The sequence below is a fragment of the Caretta caretta genome, chromosome 5, assembly GCF_965140235.1.
Source record: "Caretta caretta isolate rCarCar2 chromosome 5, rCarCar1.hap1, whole genome shotgun sequence".
Taxonomy (NCBI): Eukaryota; Metazoa; Chordata; order Testudines; family Cheloniidae; genus Caretta; species Caretta caretta.
The window spans coordinates 27,841,571-27,860,905 of NC_134210.1; the positions used below are offsets into that span (position 1 = coordinate 27,841,571).

Genomic DNA, 19,335 nt, shown 5'->3' on the forward strand with positions numbered 1-19,335 from the left:
GGGCTTTGAATACTGGCCACAGATCCTCTATGCCTCCTGTTGAGAAGATTCTCAGCCACTGGACTCGATGTTTTTGGGAAATAAGCACACAATGCATATGCAAACCCTGCACTTTTCACACATCCCTGTATCTGTCAGGTGACCACTCTCTGTTTGAGAACTATCTGCACAGTAATAGTACCAATGAAGGATAGAAAGACTGCATGCAGAAGGAAGAGAACTGAAATGGCAGAGGGGAAATGGCAAAGAACAGCATCTGTACAACATTCTAAGTAGTTGAGACAATTCTATTTCAACATTACATAATATTTTGCAACTGCATTGCCAATTCAAATAATAAAGCTGCTGTACATGGAAAAATGTATTAAAAATGCAAGCTCTATAATAAACATTTAAATGCAATTTTCTATTTATTATTTGCCATTAAAGTTTTCAGGAGGAAAATATGAACACTGAAGTTGTTAGGACACAAAATGCATGCATGTGTTATGGAGGCACAGAAGGTAAGTTCCACATTTTATTGCTACTTTGTAAAGACATGATCCTGTTAAGACATATGCATGTGTTTAATAACATCATGTACCATGAGCAGATACATGGAAGTCACAGTGTCACTCTCAGTGCAGAAAGTTAAGGCCACCACGGCCGCGCATAAGACTTTGCAGAATTGGGTCCTAATAATGTTGCAAATTTAGTTATTAGAATTGACTGGAATATTATGTGCCACGTAAATTACAGATATTTAGCTAGTTACTAGTGCATGCATAAGATTCCTCTCCTAACATGGGGCTAAGCTATATGGTTTCTGTGCAGATCTGTCATCTCACCACATCCTTACCCGCTTGTCGGCACACACAGTAGGGGAAAAAAGGACCTCTAATCCCAATTACTGAGAATCTAAACCAGTGAAGAAAATAAACCAAAACCAATTACAATTGCAACATTCCATATTAGTGCCCAATGAGTTATTATCTATTGCACTAACCCTCTATTTGATAACCCTTTTTGGTTTTGCACACTTGTTAAATGCTCACCTCTTTGATTTACATCAATTAAGAGCGATGATTCTGCTCGACCAAGAGGATTGGAAGCTCCTAGTGTGAAACTGTAGATTTTTTGATTAGCATGCACTGGAAAGTCACAGTGATGTTTCTTATTCAATTCATCTACTTTGCATGTAACATTTTCTCTAGATATTCTGTGAATTGAAAAAAAGATTATTTTTAATTTCTGAGCAACCCATTTAACAGCACTGAATTGAAGTTTCTTAGTACAGACTTCACTGGATGTAGATGCTAAAAGGAATGAATGGCAAGTCACTATGCCATTATTTAGTTAATGCAGTGTCATTATTTGCCTACCCCATGCTGCATTGTATAGTACATACAATTTAATGACACAATGTAGCTTGGATTGGCATTAGTCACAAAATCCATGGCTCCCAGCCCAAAGAGAATCCCTTTCCTTCTCCCTAGCACAACCTAATTCATCCTCACTTTAATTTTTACTTCCACCCTACTTCCTCAGAAGCCTGGGAAAATAGATAGATTCGGTAGTGAGCCCTGAGGTCAAAACTAGGCTTTAGAGTCCTGATTCAGGAAAATATCCATATTCAGGACAGCACTTAAGCACATGCCTATCATTAATGGGATTTAAGTATTTGCTTAAGTGCTTTCCAGAATCAGGAACTAGTTGACTCAGCAGAAGGAGTAGGTTCTAGTGTTAAGGTCTTTGCACTGAAGATGACCAATCACCAGCCCCTCCCCATCTAAATCAGAGTCAGGCACTTTGTGTACCTCAGCTGATCTCGGGTATCTCTGGGCCACACAAGGAGAGAAGTTGTCCATCCCATAGCCAAGACCCACATTATTTAGGTTTTTATATAATAAAGCCAAAATCTTGAATTGCATCTGAAAACAAACTGAAAGCCAGTGCCAAACAGAGAGCATAAGTGTAATATGATCTCTGTAAGCAACCAGCCATCCTCATCTATACTAGCAGAAATTTGAGTGGTTTTTAGGGGTAGCTCCATGTATTTGGGGCTGCAATAGCCCACTGTGCACTCAGAACAAGGATGAGAAAGCTTGGCTCAAGAGCCCTCAACAAATGTTAGGCAGCCATGATCACTGGTTTTTGTGTTGACCAGTCCAATCTCATTGTTTTCTTCTGCACCCGCACCTGTTGGTCTTATCCACCTGTTGTCCACAGTCTTACACTTAAGTTGTAAGCTCTTCAGGACAAGGATCTTCTTTTTGTCATGTTTGTACAGTGCCTACCCCAATGGAGCCCTGAACTCAAGGTTCTACCATAATATAAGTAATAAATAACTATCATCATCAAATGTCTTATAAAGAAATGTGCCCCCCAACCCTGACTATACTATCACCGTACTACTGCAGCACTATATTGCAATCACGTGATTCTGTCTTCAAGTAATTTAAAAATTAGTTCCAACTTCCTGTGTATTTTTATATTTATTTTAAGCTCTAAGCAGTGGAGAGTTTAAATGACTTGAGTGGGCATGCAGCAGTCATTCAGTATCCTGGGAAGCCCATAGTGGACCAATTTGTATTCTAACTTTTTAATCCTTCCTTGCTAAATGGCTTTACCTTTCAAATAAAATATACTTTGTTTGCCGTTGCCTGTACAGTCCCGTGGGTCTGCCTGGGTTCCAGCTACACGTTATAGTAATAAAGGTGCGTGTTTCACAGTTCAGGTTTTGTGGCGTATCAGGGGCATCTGTAGCACGGAAGTAAGACAAAACAATTAGCCTGCATGTTCACAGAATACGTCCTAACATAGAAGGTCAGACAATTGCTTGGAAATCTGTAAGCAATATTTTGTTTCCAGAACATGTAGCATAAATAAACAGTGACAATTATGCCCCAAACCTGCAAACAGTCATGTGTGTGCTAAATTTTAAGCACATTAACAGTGCCTATTGAAGTCAAGCATTAGACAATGGGATTACTCCTGTATTTAAAGTTAACCACATATATAAGTTTTTGCAGGATCAGGGCACTGAACTGTAAGCATTACACAATTTTACAAAACATGTTTCAAGATCCCAAACTGCACAATTTTGCCTCCAAGCAATTTAGGAAGGTTATTAGGTTGTGTGCCATGTTTTGGCAAGTGCAGGCCTCACTGTTGCTTAGAATCCATTTAAACAAATTATTCAAACAAGTGAACCCACATGCACTCTATGAAACATGAAATACTTAGTACATGCGCACACTGTATTTTATTTTAAAAGTTTCTGATTTTTTTAAGAAGACCACACATGTCATCCTCCTCCAAGATGCTTTACACGTCTCCATCCCCCACTTTCATTTAAGCTTGTCCCTCAATTCTAGACCCCAGGACTGCAATGATCATAATCCCTAGCATAGGATTGATGGCAGCTCTCTCCGTAGAAGAGTCACTGCAGAATGACATGCCATACTCCCCCTAGAAACCAGAAAAGGTAGAGCTGAGTAGCTGTGATGGGGATGAGCCTCTAGGGAGCTCCTTTCTCCAGCTGCTTGTGGGCATCTTTCCTCCCAGAAGCCAGGAAACCAGTTTCTTTCTGGCACCCCGGATGGGACGGGCTTCACACTGTGTTCGTTTGGTGTGAGTGGTAAGGATGTCTCAGTTAGGATTATGAGAGACCAATATTCCCTCTGATTTTTGACTGTCCATGTGCGCAAAAAATTTCTTCTGTGCAAATTTTTGACAGGCTGCGTGCGCAAAAAATTTCTTCTGTGCAAATTGTTGTGTTTCTGTTCAAATTGTTGTGTGTGCAGTGTTTCGCCGTGTGCACAGGGTTTAAGATCTGTGTGTGCACGCACACGCGCACAGCTGAGAGGCAACAGTGTGAGTGATGTAAGCGTACACAATGAATATAGGTCTAATGTGCTAGGGGAAGAGCACTTAGCTCACCAGAGCCACAGGTACTCAAACTGACATCTCTGAAGCACATATAAACACCCCGAGATAGAGATGGTGCACTGTCCCTTTCCCCTTTCTATCTGGCTTCTTATCTTGTCCCTTTCCCCTGCATCCCATTGTCTTGCTGGACTGGTGCCTCCAAACAAGATGTCTCCGCTCCCCTCATGGAGTAGGCGGCAGAGAGACAGGAGTTTGTAAAACGCTAGGAAGGAAGTGGCTTGAACACACTAGACCTTCAAGGATGGACACATCTGCAAACCCTTTGTGGGCTGCACTGTCACTGACCTACAGCCAATATTTTGTACATCCCTGACTTATATTTACATGTAGAGTTATCCATTTTAAAAATTCCATACGACTGGATGGTATATTAGAGGGATGTCCCCCCCGAAAAAAGGGTTCTTTTGTTTTTGTTTTTTTTAAATGACCTGTTTAAGATTCAAAATCAGTAACAGAATGTGCAGACTGAAGTACTAAACACACACCTTTAAAAACAGGTTTCAGAGTAACAGCCGTGTTAGTCTGTATTCGCAAAAAGAAAAGGAGTACTTGTGGCACCTTAGAGACTAACCAATTTATTTGAGCATGAGCTTTCGTGAGCTACAGCTCACTTCATCGGATGCATACCGTGGAAACTGCAGCAGATATTATATACACAGAGAGATCATGAAACAATACCTCCTCCGACCCCACTGTCCTGCTGGTAATAGCTTATCTAAGGAGATCATCAAGTTACACTTACGCCTGTTCCTTTTGCAAAGCCCTAGAATTTCTTTATTTGAGTCTGAAAGGGCAAATAGTGGGGCAAGAAAGCTAAGATGTAAAACCTTATGTTACCAGCATTTCCAGCTGAATCTCATTTAGTGTTAAACTACCAAAAATACACATTGTGGTGTTCAAAGTGGCAGGTTGAATGTTGAACTTCCCTATCCGGTGCAGTAGCTTTTGGGTGTCTTGTAATGGTAAAGAATCAAGTTCTAAAATTATTAGTTTCTCATGGAAAATATCTTTGAATGGAAAAACTTTAATCTGTTTTAGATACCAAATCATTAGCTGCTTGTGTAGGGTCATAAGCCTCAAAAACCTCCTACAAACATAATGACACCTTAAAACAAAATACTGCAAAATGTTTAGTTCCTCTTTCCCATAACAGGCAATTTCGGAGTTCTGTGCTTTTCCTGCAGTGGCAGAGGGCACCACTAACACCTTCAACAACACAGTGCAGCTCCTTGCCAGTTTTAGGTGTATATTGTTTGAACAACGGATTGCTTCTCTGCTTACTTGCTAGTCTCCAAGTTTAAGGTGGTGTTTATTTCCCCACTGCCTTTGATGTAATATACACCTAAAACTGGCAAGGAGCTGCACTGTGTTGTTGAAGGTGTTAGTGGTGCCCTCTGCCACTGCAGGAAAAGCACAGAACTCCGAAATTGCCTGTTATGGGAAAGAGGAACTAAACATTTGCAGTATTTTGTTTTAAGGTGTCATTATGTTTGTAGGAGGTTTTTGAGGCTTATGACCCTACACAAGCAGCTAATGATTTGGTATCTAAAACAGATTAAAGTTTTTCCATTCAAAGATATTTTCCATGAGAAACTAATAATTTTAGAACTTGATTCTTTACCATTACAAGACACCCAAAAGCTACTGCACCGGATAGGGAAGTTCAACATTCAACCTGCCACTTTGAACACCACAATGTGTATTTTTGGTAGTTTAACACTAAATGAGATTCAGCTGGAAATGCTGGTAACATAAGGTTTAACATCTTAGCTTTCTTGCCTCACTATTTGACCTTTCAGACTCAAATAAAGAAATTCTAGGGCTTTGCAAAAGGAACAGGCGTAAGTGTAACTGGTTAAACAATGGCTCATCTTCAAGCAAAGTGTTCTTGGCCATACAAATGGTGACTCTGGAAATGCAACAGGCAGAAGAAAGAGCTTCTGACAGTCACAAAAACATTCTGCTAGGTGTCAGAGTTTTCGCTGCTAACATTTCACACTTAGGCAGGGTACTGTACATATATGATGGGCAGAACCCAATAAAATAAGCGTGGTAATGACTTATGTGTGCATGAACAGTCACCACTTCTTGACAGACCAAAAATCAGGAGAGGGTCCTCTTCTATAACATGCCTGCCCCTCTTCAGTGATCAGAGATAATCAAAATGGATATAAAATTGATATTTTGGTTTATAAACTTGGCTAGTGGGAAGTTGAGGATGGAGACACTTATCCCCCACCCTGGACACTGGGGGGCTTTCTATACTCCACTCTCAGGTGGGTAAGGATGCTCTCAGCAGCTCTCTACCTCTCCTCCTTGTCTCTCCCCCATCCCACATACGCTCATCACAACTTTGATGGATCTGGGGCATCTCCAGTTGCTCTCCCCCATGATCATGAATAGCAGGGACATGATGGCTTTGAGCTGCCAGGTTATACTGGAGATTATCTATTTCTATTATGTTTACACTACATCTTTATCACTATGGCATCTGAGCATTGGGGGAGTTAACTGGGTCATTACAATAAAAACCAAACATCCCCCCACCGTACCCCCCAAATGTAACCTATCCTTGGAAACCAGGTAGGCCAAACTAAACCACTGTTTTAAAAGCAAGAGGGCTGGAGTCATAAAACCTTTTAGTTTCCTACTTATATTTTGATTTTATCAAGGTGAATAAACCATAGTGAACCTCATTTCAGTAACAGTATGGTATACTTACATCCTACAAATAATACTGTTCCTGCCGCATTATCTGGCAGCAGTGAGCACCATACATTTGTCCCACTAGAAATTGAAGCACTGACATTCTGCACTTTGATTGCACTGCTCCACTTGCTGAGGTGAAGGAGTGAATAACTTTTTGATCCGTATTTCATGTATTTTATACTTTCCCCTTCGTTGTATAAACAGCAAAATGTGACATTTGAGCCCACTAGTACCACTTTGTCTTGAGGAAAAACCACAGCACTACTGAGCTTAGTATCTTTTCCTAGGAGGAAGAAAAATAATACATGATCAAATGATTTTTATAGCTCAGTAAAGTAATATTACTTTCTTATATATTCAGCTGGTCAGTGCTAATACAAAGTAGGAGCACTCAGGCTATTCCGTTTTGCATAAAAACTCTCTTGTAAAATGTACAGAAATCTATTTTTAACAAGTTTCACCCACTCAAAACATTTGTTACTGCACTTTACACATCTTTACATATTTAACTGAAACAGTCCCACAAGATCTACAATTGTCTATCAACTTTCAGAATTAAAAGGGAATATTATTCATTTAATGTTTATTTTTAATTCAGCACAATTTTAAAAGTAGCTAAATTCTGTGCAACATGCAAGAAAGTAAACGTACCAGGAACTGTTTTAATTGGGCTCCATTCACTCCATTCCTTCCTACCACTAAAATATGGATCATTAATATAACATCTAATTTTCACATGGTGTGAAGTACACTCCAAAGGTATGTCAGATGTCCAATTCCAAGAAAGAATAGAGTCTTTGCCAGTCAATTTTGAATCATAATTCATCTAAAAAGAACAAATAAAGCTTTTTCAAAGATAGACATTACAGGCATTACAACCTAAGTTAGTACTACTTAGAAAATGGGGTTTCCGCCCATAAAAATTTTGACCCCAAAACCCCCCATAATAATGAAAAAAACCCATATATGCTGAAGTTTTCCAAGGAAATTTCAAATTTTTGGCAAAAGTTTCAACTGAAAAATGTCAAATAGGAAATGCTGGCATAGTCCCTCATGCCCCATTCTCCTCTATGTGCCGGGCTCCCTACCTGGACCAATATCCCATGTACCACAGACTCCCCTTGTGCTAAGCCGCCACAGTGCCTCATGGAAGGTGTCATCCAGCTAGGGAACCCAACCCATAGAGGATAATAGTGTCAAGAGACACTGTGATGGCATTTCTGTATACAAAGTTTTCAGGTTTTGGACAAAGCCAAAGCCAAAACCAAAACCACTTTGGTTTTCAAGTGTTTGTTTAATGAAAAGTTGAAGTCTTTCATAGGAAGCAGACACTTTATGAAACACTTTATTTAGCCCCAACTCCTCCCCAATTTTCCATTGAAAAGCAGTTTTAACAGAAAATTTTTAACCACTCCTATTAGTTAATCACCAAAGATTTGTAGCGAGAACTAACTGGTAAGCAGGGATAGTCTTTCAGTGCTGTTTATTATATTGTAAAGTTGTATTCCAATGCTGGCCACAATTTTGGCCAGTCTGCATTGATCAGCCAACTCTACTAGAAACTGTTTTCAACTGGTGTTTTTTTTTTTGTTTTGTTTTGTTTTGTTTTTTAAAGCATGAGTAGAAAGCAGTCATCCCAGCCTGGCCTCTTTACCAAGGCCCTACCCTACCTCAAGACTGGAAAACATGCTGGCATCACAGGAAACATATTAAACCTGGATCTTGATAGAATGGTGCTAAGTCAATAGCTAATTACAGAACTAAACTAAATTCTTCTCATTTGGGCTTCTAAATACTGACAAACTACTCAATTGTGCTGAAAACATAATTACATTTTACATATAATAATATCTCTGAACAACATATGGACATTTTAAAAGTTCATTAATTATGGCATAGGATTTAGTCTGAAGCTGGAAAATGAATGCATTTTAAAACAGACAGTTTACTACTAGAGAACAACTTAAATTTACTGTTCCTGGTCCAGTTCTAGCTTAGGAAATTCATTCAACCCCCCATCTACATCCAACTCTGTAAGATATCCTTTATTTCCTGACCTAAATTGTTCGGTGGTTTTGCTGTGCACAATTAACAACTGCTATGTTCCACCCAAGCAGTGACTACATTTCAATGTTGGGTGAACACACACACACACACACACACAGAGCAAGGTGCTCTGTAAATGTTAAAAAAAACTGTTTCCTAGAGTATTCAGATATAAAAAGCTTCATCACAAACATTTTAGCCCTGTACGTTTTTTAGATATTCATTCTAGAATGAAATGTTTCTGTTTTGTGGGTGTCTACTCTGCCTTCAGAGAGCCTTTAGCACATATCACAAAGTGGACACAAAACTAATACAGGAAGTGTTGTTATTCAGCAGTGTTTTCTTTTAGAGGGAATTGGCACTGTTTAAAATTTGCAATATTGCATTAAGTTTGCTGTGGTCTTTCTACTTCAACAAACTGACTTAAGTTTTTCTAACTTTATACAACTTCATTGACGGATGAAATGTAAATCTGTGATCACTATATCAGAACTTAATTACCTTTCTTAAAGCCTTGAATTAGCTGTAATTCCTCCACCCGCACAGTACCCCCAGCTCACTTGTATTCCAATACTGAAACAAAGACTCATTTGCAATCACTGATAGTGAAGAGTCCTTGTATGAAAAACTACAAGAAAGTTAATCTTTATTTGTTAGAATAAAATACCTGCCTTACTGTCTCACAGACTTTAAGGCCAGAAGGGACCACTGTGATAATCTAGTCTGACCTTTTGTACATCGCAAGCCACAGAACCTTACCCACCTACTTCTGTAACAGACGCATAACCTCTGGCTGAGTTACTGAAGTCCTCAAATCATGATTTAAAGGCTTCATGTCTTCCCTGACCAAATAAAAAAAATTATACTGATGTCATCCCCTTATCATCCCCAGCCCTCTTCCTTTAGTTTTGTCACTCCCTTCACTGCATAATATTTGGAATTAGGTTGTGAGCTCTCTGGGTGAAATCCTGTTCCAACTGAAGGCAATGGCAAAACTCCCATTGACTTCAATAGCAGCCACGATTTCACTCCATGTCATCTTATCTGTGATGTGAAGCACCTACTATACTTCTGGATTATCTGAAAATAATAATATAAAAAGAAATTTAAAATCAGATCACTATGTGAATTAAATTGGTTTGGTTATTTTAAAAGAGCAATTCATGATCTGAGTAAGTCCATGCTTGCAATCTACACTGACACACAAGAGGAGAATACAGGCAAGCATTTCACTCCTATTAATCACATCTAAGGAATCAAAATACAGGACAAGATACTGCAAATACTTACTACTCATGCATTCAGCACTGTTAACAGCAATGGGACTCCCTGTAGGAGGACTACTCATGTGAGCAAGAGTTTGCTGCAGGAGGCCCTTACGCATTAGCCCAAACTAAATATTGTACCAATGTTTTAACAGTTACAGCATCTAGATAGGAAGTCCAGGGAGGTACCTGACAGGGGATGGACCTGGTGATGTAATATGCCTTTTCTTATCTGTAATTGCAACGATCATCTACATACCCTAGTGCACATATTTTCTCAATCATTAAACTTACAGAACAAAGTCACGTGTTGACAAAAATCTGAAGAACTACCATCCTCCAAATGTTTGTTTAGTTTATGACATTACACAATACCTTTATAATACGCACTATATTTACAGAGTACTGCATTAGTTGCCAATGAAAGTAATCAGCCATTTGAAAAACAGAAATCTTTCACAGAATACAATACAATATACTTAATACAGTTTTGAGGAACCTAGGAAACAGCACTGATGAAGAAAGCTTTTTATTACTCTGAAAGGAAAGTACAGGGGCTTTCACTAGATCTGGAATCTCCTTTTTGGAGACTACAAAAGGAGCATTAAAACTTGACTATTTAATAGCACTCTTAAGGCAGTCACCAATCAGGAACAGAAAACAATGAAAGACCAATTTCATAAGGAAAATGTACCTCCACAGCAAAGACCCACAAAAAGTAAGATCTACTGGGAAAATAACATCCACTGGGAGATTATATTTTTCTTTTTTAAAGTAACTCTTTCCCATAATGATGATGAACTAATTTCTTATGGGCACTTTCTAAAAATTCAAAGACTGCAATTGTCATTGTTATGATCCTACCACATTTTATATAAAATATTTTTAAAATGTAAAATTGAACTAAGCAGAATTAACGTTTATGAGATGAAAACTTTACAGCACGTCATGTAAAGTATTTCGATTTGGCTTGTTTATAGAAAATTTTACATTTATCATTTAAAACAGAACTGGCAAGCCATGCCCTGGGTCGTGGAGTAATGTAGGTCATCCTAAAGAAGCTGTTAGGAAGATAAGATTAATCCTTTAAATCAACAGTATGACTGGAAAAGTGGTTTGGGATGGAATCTGAATTGCCTGCTTTTGAGCCTGCTGCGTTGAACCCAAAATCTGGAGTTCAGGTTCAGTGGCTATTCTGATAAAATGAGTGACTAACCTAGAAAAATCTCCCCTCCCAGTCGTCATCTCCGGTGACAAGAACGTTGGACTCATTCTACTTGCTACCCATCCCACCAGCACTGAGCAACCACAACCTATTGAGTTACTTAAACAGCACTTTTCACCATGCTATCTCACTGGTACGGACCTGGCAGGCTGACACATTCAAAGTTATGCACCTTGGATTTAACTGGCACACCATCCCTGGGCCTACAGTGAGGGAGGGCTTGTCCATGCAGCCTTGGCTCCAGGAGGTGGTTGGCTTTGCAGTGCTGCAGAACCAAACAAGCAGGGGAGGGGGCAGGTGGGGCCATTAATGGGCATAAGATACCTGCACAACTCTTACAATAACAGGGAAGGGAAACAGTAAAATTCACTTGGTTCTAAATGGCACTGGCACTGCACAACTGAACAAAAACTGCTGAAGCTGCCAGTGCCGTGTGGAGTAAGTGCAATAGCCATGGCATGCCTTTCTCCCTATCACTTTCAGTTGTTTTAGTGCTAGGAGGTTCTCAAACACTAATAAAAATAAATGAACAACACCTATGTATAGCATGAGTCCGTAAGGTCTGTGTCCATGTTTTCCTGAACTCTCCTGCTTGTGTGACCCCTCCAAAATGTATGGGGGGGAGTGGGGGTAGAGAGGGGAAATGCATTTTCATAAAAAAAGCGAAAAAGAGGACTTACTAGTGTCACTGTCTCCATTGTTTCCTTACGCAGAATCTGAATCTGCCAGCTGGCATCTAATTCATGTTGGAAGACTGAGCCACTATCGTTCCACTTCATATATAATGTGTAAGTTGAAAAGTCGGCATTCAGATTAAGAATTTGGGGGGTGAGTGGAATAAGTGCTTGAAAAGAAACAAGGGAAAAAGCATACATTCAAAATAATTACCAGAAACAGCGCTTACAGGTGTTTAATAGCTGCAACTCTGAACTGGCCTGCTGCCATACCAATGTGAGGTTTGTTCTCATTAATTAAACTGGGTTGGGATTTGCCATTCCTCATGTAGAAAGCTTCCCAAGAAAGCACAGAAACATCCTCTGAAGTTTTGTTGGTGACTCCGCAGGCAGCATTTCTCTTGCTACATTAGGGGTGCCAAGTGCGATCTCCTCCAAGCTGCTCTAACACGTCTTTCCCACAGTTTTCTGTCAATGATTGGCTGAGAAAAATCTTTTCTTCATCCTAGCCCCTCTACCTTTTGTATCTATACAAATGAGACTAAGAGTCTCAGGATTGGCACTTGTCTAAATCATAAATTGTTGTGAATGCAAAGTAACGATCCTTCCGTGTTTGTCAGGAAGTAGTGTGCTCTTGGAGGGGCTGTTCTTCACTTGAGATAAAATAGAGGCCCTTTTGTCACTAAGGTCTCATGGTGCTTTTTGTGAAGTGTACCTATTCTACACAATTCCAAGTTGGGAAAAATATATTTTAGTTCCTTCTTCCCCTCTGCTTTAACTAGAGCAGAGGTTCTCAAACTTCAATGCATCGTGACCCCCTTTCGACAATTACATGCCCCCATGAGGGGGAACCAAAGCCTGAGCCAGCCCAAGCCCCAGGTGGGGGCGGGGGATGGGGAGAGAGACAAAGCCTTCAGTTCCAGTCAGAGGGCTGTAATCTGAGACCCAATGCCCAGGACTAAAGCCCTCGGGCTTCAGCCCCAGGCCCCAGCAGTCTAAGTCAGCCCAGGCAACCCCATTAACATCGGGTCGCAGCCTACTTTGGGGTCCCGACCCACAGTCTGAGAACCGCTGAACTAGAAGGTTTTTTCCCATTTCCCCTTCTAAAAATGGTTGTTTATAATACTCATTCCAGAGTGACAGTTCCAACATGGGTACATTTCTAGGGGAGATGACAAGATTATATCTACGTTCTGTACACTGCTATGAAACCCATTAAGGAGGGAGGCAGCCCTGAGGCCAGCGCTGTGCAAGAGAAACAGCATGTCATTCCAGGGTCCCACGTCAGGAAGTTAGCTTCAGTCCTGGGGCTCTGCTCTCCAGCCACACACCAACTCAGCTATTCTCTCCACAGCCAACCCTAATTGTTGTGCTTCCTCCCTTATTAAGTTCTACACCCAGCACAGGTGCAGCAAGGCCAAGCTAATTAAACAAGGCCTTACAGGGCAGGCCACCCTATTACAGATTGTTTTATTTTGCTTTTTTGGTCCTAGCAGCTGTGAGAGAGACAAAGGAAGATATCATTTCCCCTAAAATGTTGTGAAAAAATGGGCATAAATGGTGCTCAAGCAGTGATGGTTCAAGGAAATATCTTGGAGGTGAGAATTACCACTGATGATTTTTTTTTTTTAATGTAATTCTCCTACCTCATCCCCAAACAAATTAGCCTGAGGGAATAAGTTGTTTTCTATCATGGCATCAAATACCATACTTGGCTACCAAAATATGCATTTAGCAGAAGTGCCTGTGCATGGTGGAGCACGGGGGTGTTCTGCATCTCAACAAGAGAAGCTCTTTATACAGGGAAATGCTGCCAAAGACAACTATTAAATCATCGTATCCATTTCCAGAATGTTATAGTTAAGTGTTCATATAAAGCCATTATACATAAACTTGATACTTACAAACATTTTCCTCAGGCAATACAAATGTTTCAGTAGCTAAAGGAGTTCCAGAAGCATTTAGTGTGGTTATCTGTATGTTAGTGGAGCCCATTGCCACTGGAATATCTGCCCTTTTCTCCCCAGTTTCAATACACACTGGAGAGAATGGCTCACTGAAACAATAATAAAGAAGAATTAGAAAAGTTCTCCATGTATTAGGAAGTTAGAGAGCTCCCTACTAAATTTAACATTGCAAACCTTTAAAGGTCCAATTTATTCTCAGAACAAAACTGTGAGAGATCAGAGTCAAATTTCAGAAGTAGTAAGACTTGGATAAGCTTTGGCAAAAGAAAGAAAGTTAAAAATTGTGATATTTTATTCAGAACACTATTCCAACCCCTTACTCACTCCAGACAGTATTTTTATCAAACGCCACAAAATAGCTTTGCGTTCTGGCCTTTTTTGCTTTTCTCATAACTTTTTGTGGTGAGGATGTGGGTGCAGAAAGGATGTTCATTCCCATCAGGGGACAGAGCTGGTGCTTCCTTTTGGGCTTTAGCCTACAGGGGAATAAGGGGGTTAATAAGAACATAAGCGGTTTGGCACAGGGGACGGCCTTTTTTGGGGTGGGGGGGCGGTATATGTAGAATGCTTGGCACAATGAGGTCCTGGTCTGTGACTCCTCAGCAATGCACATAATTAAGGCTACGGAGGTCACAGCAGTCACGGATTCTGTGACTTTACCAGACTTCCATGACTTCCAAGGCTTCAGGAGTTGGAGGTGGGACTGTGCGCCTCTGCCCTGCAACTGGAGCTGGCTGGAACCAGGACCCTGCAGCCCCAACCCTGCAGCTTCCACTGGGAGCTGCAGCCAGGGCCATGCACCCCATCCCCGTGGCGTCCTGGGCTTGGCGGGCCCCGCAGCCAGGGCCGTGCGCCCCATCCCTGCGGCGTCCCGGGCTTGGTGGGGGCTGCAGCCAGGGCCACACACCCCAACCCTGCAGCATCCTGGGCTTGGCAGGGGCTGCAGCTGAGGCAGTGCACCCCAACCCCGTGGCTTTCGCCAGGGGCTGCAACTGAGGCTGCGCGCCCCTGCCTGGCGGCTGCAGCTGGAGCCATGTGCCTCACTCGTGGCTTCCCAGGGCCATATGCCCCCACCCTGGCTGCAGCCAGGGCTTTGTGGGGGCGGGGGCACTGCAGCTGTGACCAGTGTACCCCTGTGCCGCAGCTGCAGCCAGCTGTGGAGCACAGGCTGTGTGCCCCCCATGGCTGCATCTCCCGCTGCGGCTGCTGACGCTGAGGCTGTGTCCCCCACCATGGCAGGGGGCTCAGCCTGTCAGCCGCCCACTCCCACCCTATGGGACTCCATTCCTCCCCCCCCCCGGCCTAGCCCTGCCCCCTGGTTATTTTTAGTAAAGTCACGGAGAGGTCATGGGCTCCGTGAATTTTTGTGTTTTGTCCCTGACTTTTACTAAAAAATAACTGTGATAAAATCTCAGCCTAACACATAATTAATGATAGATTCGATGGATAGATAGGATGTGGCTTGAGTCCTCACTCTCCTTAACATTTCATATGTAACTGGAGAGGAGAAAGAGATTGGAAAGTGCCCAGATCTTCCTCTCAGGGCTGGGGGGGAAAGGAAAAAGTCATAACAATGCCCAACTTCCTGCTAATTAACTATTACTCACTTAAATGGGACCCTGGAGCTTTCCCCTTTTGAAGTGGTTTAAATAAGAGGACTTGGGGAGGTTTTTGGGCTTACCCCCGCAGTCCCTGACTGATCAGGCTAATACACCCTGTTGAGTCTCAAGTGCTGAAGAGGACTAACCCTCCCCCAGTGCAGAGACATTTCCAAAGGGATCTTGGCCACAGAGTATGTGGAGAGCATCAGGTGAAGGTCTGGAGGACGGGATTAGCTGTGGCTGAGCTCCCTTTCTGTGGATCCCAAGAATGTCTCCTCACCTTATTGCTTTCTGTGCCACCTGCCTACTCCACCATGCTAAGGGAAAGGAAATAAACAGAGGCAGCAGCTCACTGGGTGATCTTGTTCAGGATGCAGTTGCTCCTTCAAACAAGATGGTGGTGAGGGGATTCATTCAGTTCACTACTGACACACACACACACACACACACTCTCTTTGCAAACTGGGATGGCAACTGAAAATTCAGGCACACTAAAGTGCCATTCTCTCTGCACCACTGGAGGCAGAGAACCTGGTGTGTGAGGTGGGGAAGGAGTGCAGCCAAGCCCTGGAGCTGCATGAACAAGTCTGAGCTGTCTTCACTACTCACAGGAAGAGAGGCATAGCACAAATATCAGCACCGAGGAAGAAGTCAGGATCCAGAAAAGACTTCAAACCTCATGCCTAGTGCATGACAGAAAATTGGCAGATTTTCATTCTGGTGAGTTACACATGGAATGCACGAAAGTTCTAGAGATGTGTCTGAAAATATTACACTTTTTTAGCGTACCTTAAAAATCTAAACTATACTCCATTTCAAATAGGCTATTTCAATTTTGTTTTCTACTCCAAAAGCATTTATCTTCAAAAGGGATTTAATATTTAAATTGGTAAAAAAAAATACAGCCATTAAGGGATTTTACTTAGATGTAATCTAAGTTTCCTAAAGGCATTTTCATGTCTGAATCTTAATGCTTAAGGTTCCTGGTATTTCAGCACAGAACATATTTCAGGCATTTCCTTTTGGACTGAACCAAACTATGAAGATAACCTTTTGAGAACTGAAAACAAGGGCCATATGGACACTTTGAGAATTCAGAAGTAGGAGTGTGAGCACTCCCTACCCAATGTGAGGGGGTAGCAAGGTGTTCTGGCAAGAGAATCTTTGGCATACAGAGGTCCTTTGCAGGGAAGCTTACAATTGCCCAATTTAGAACTGAAAACATTCAGAGCAGAAGACACCATTCTAGATGTAACTGACTGGTGGACAGACATGCTCTGAGAAACGCAGGATGTTACAAATTTTATGAATATGGATTGAAGAACAATAATACATACATAATTTGATAAGAAGAAACAATTACCTGTTTGTATAACAGATCTTGTAAGTCAGTCCAAGGTTTGCACTGGAGGTGGCATCCCAGGAACAGATCATTCTGTTTAAGTCATGTGTGATACATTTCAAACTCCAGGGTGCTTCTGGAAAACCTGAAATTGCAACATCTACATAGTTACAATGTAACAATTTAATGCTCTCAGACTGATGCTCCATCAGATATACACATTTTACAGATTACCTCACGCTCATTTACAATACTTTTAAACTTCCATTACATAGTTGCAGGCCAAGATTTTCAAACATGACCAATAATTTTGGGTACACAACCTGAAACACCTTAAAAAGTACACCTTAAAAAGTACTCATCTTTGGAGGTTGGGTTTTCAACAGTTTCTGAAAAATGAGGCTCCTCTAAGGCTGTCTCAAGTTGGGCGCCCAAAAACTGAGGTGACTTTGTGTTTTGAAAATCTTGGCCCTTGACTGGTTCTGTATATTAGAGTCAATGGTATTACACTAAAGCAATAAGAGTAGCAGAATCTGGCTCCATGTTACGAGCAGACTCCCTCTGGTTGGGTCCGCACCATGGCCTCCATGAAGGGAGTACACAGAAGATTCCTGCACTCAGACACATAAACCTGTTAGTCAATTCTCCCCTTCCACTCCTTTTCACACACAGAGGTGAGGAGTTTGTGCCGTTTTTGTTTAGTTTAATGCCTGGGTCAATTAAATTCCTATTGAACCACAAAAGGACCCAATCCTGAGAGGTGCTGAGTAATGTCAATTCCCCTCCATGCCTGAGGGGTGTCAATGAGAGCGGAGATTGCTCAGCATCTTGCAGGATCAGGTCCTAAGTGGTTCTCCCTCAGCATTTTGATTTGACAAGTGAATTCTGCTTGGGAAACCCTACAAAAGTTGTGTATATCCGATACACTTGCTTTGAAATAAAGTTTTAAAATCCCAACTTTCTTTTAATTGTTTGTAGTTATTGATTTTGTTGAGTGCTCAAAGGAAGTTGTCAGGAAAAAAGGAAAAGCTCTAGTTCATAGCTGGCCACATCACTATTGCTTAAAAAAATAAAATAAAATAAAAAAATCCAAGCTACTACTGTGCCTCACTGCAAATTAAACAAACAGCTTTCTACCACTGGGTGTGATATGTGCAGTGCAACCTATCCAGCTTTGACCTGGACAATTCAGCTGCTGTAATTCTGGTGAACTGGACGTGTTTGGCTTCTTGAGTTTTCAGTAATTCGAATACTTCAAACATACCTACACAACTTGAGAGGAACAAGGCACAACAGAATCCCCTTTACTACATTAAAGCTGAATGTAGAATACTTAAACAGCTGGGCCAGGGATTCTGTTACAGCCTCTGGGTGTAGCTGTGGCCTTCTACAATGGATCCCTCCATTATGTGCAGGGTTTGGGCCAGTGAAGTTGCATCTTGCATATATCCTGTGTCCAAACCCCCAAACTCCACTGGTCAACTTACAATACTCTCCTCTACAGTCCAGCCTAGACAGCATTGCTCTACGGTGCGTGGAGCTGTGGAACCTCCGTGTGCAGGCTCTATGCACAGCAGAACTGCAGTGGGCCTGAGTGTCTGTTGCCCTGCAAATTGTGGAGTCATTTACACCAGTGAATGTAAATTGCCGCCATTGTGAGGTAGAAGCACCCAGCTTTGCACTGGTGTTAAAGGCTACACAAGATGCAGGAAATTGGAGCATTAGATCCAGCATTTCTACTCTTAAGATCTTTCATTCCTAGAGAGGCAACATTATTTGACCCGGAGTACATAATAAATGCAGCACATTTATAGAGTAGGCACATATCCTAAGAGCAAGCAATCTAGCAAACAGTATCAAACTACACTTACCTGTCTCCTGACTATATATTAAGCTCAGCAAATGTAAGAAAGCTATTGCTAGGAGACATCGGAGACTTGGATTATCCCACATTCTTTTACCATTTACTATTTAGGATGACAACCTTAAGCAGGAATAAACTTCATCTTCCACACAGATTTGCCAGTTCTGAAACCAAAACCAAAACAAACAGTCTCTTTAAAATCACTGACACCCCCTGTTATGCAGCAAATAATACAAGTTTTCTATAGATGTATGATTGTACAAGACTGAAATGCCGGACATATTACTTGTACAGATGCAGCAGTTACTTTAAAAGACCCTGACAAAAAGTTAATAAAGAACATAAAATCACTCCAAAAAGAAACCCGGACCTGTAAGTGGACATTCCAAATGGGAAATCACAAAAGTAGAGCTGGTCAGAAAATGTGACTTTGTCTAACCCCATGAAAAAAATTTCAACACAAATGAAAAAAAAATATTTTTTTTTGAAGAGCCAGCTTTTTATTTTAAAAAGTTGAAGTTTTCTGTGGAAAATATACACATTCCATGGAAAATTTAGTTTTGCTGAAAATCCTATTTTCCACTGAAAAGCAGTTTTGGTTAAAAAAATTTAAATTGCACTACACAGAAGTCTTTTGCACAGAAAAAGAACCATCACAAGAGAGAGACCTGACATACCAAGTCATTGACAACTTCCACTATATCTATTTAGA

At 41.2% G+C, this 19,335-nt stretch overlaps 1 protein-coding gene across 5 annotated transcripts in view; it reads right to left on the bottom strand.

Moving 5' to 3' along the window:
- The window catches only part of LIFR (LIF receptor subunit alpha), an 88,082-nt gene that overhangs the window by 28,033 nt on the left and 40,714 nt on the right, over window positions 1-19,335 (bottom strand). For all 5 annotated transcript variants that reach the window (XM_048850550.2, XM_048850548.2, XM_075128436.1 and 2 more), the window contains 8 exons: window positions 18,631-18,787; window positions 16,781-16,904; window positions 13,754-13,905; window positions 11,856-12,019; window positions 7,291-7,465; window positions 6,653-6,922; window positions 2,610-2,739; window positions 1,035-1,198 (listed from right to left, as the gene is read on the bottom strand). In XM_048850550.2, coding sequence (XP_048706507.1) covers window positions 1,035-1,198; window positions 2,610-2,739; window positions 6,653-6,922; window positions 7,291-7,465; window positions 11,856-12,019; window positions 13,754-13,905; window positions 16,781-16,904; window positions 18,631-18,712 — 1,261 coding nt within the window. In that variant the 5' untranslated portion in view covers window positions 18,713-18,787. The remainder of the gene's footprint in view (window positions 1-1,034; window positions 1,199-2,609; window positions 2,740-6,652; window positions 6,923-7,290; window positions 7,466-11,855; window positions 12,020-13,753; window positions 13,906-16,780; window positions 16,905-18,630; window positions 18,788-19,335) is intronic.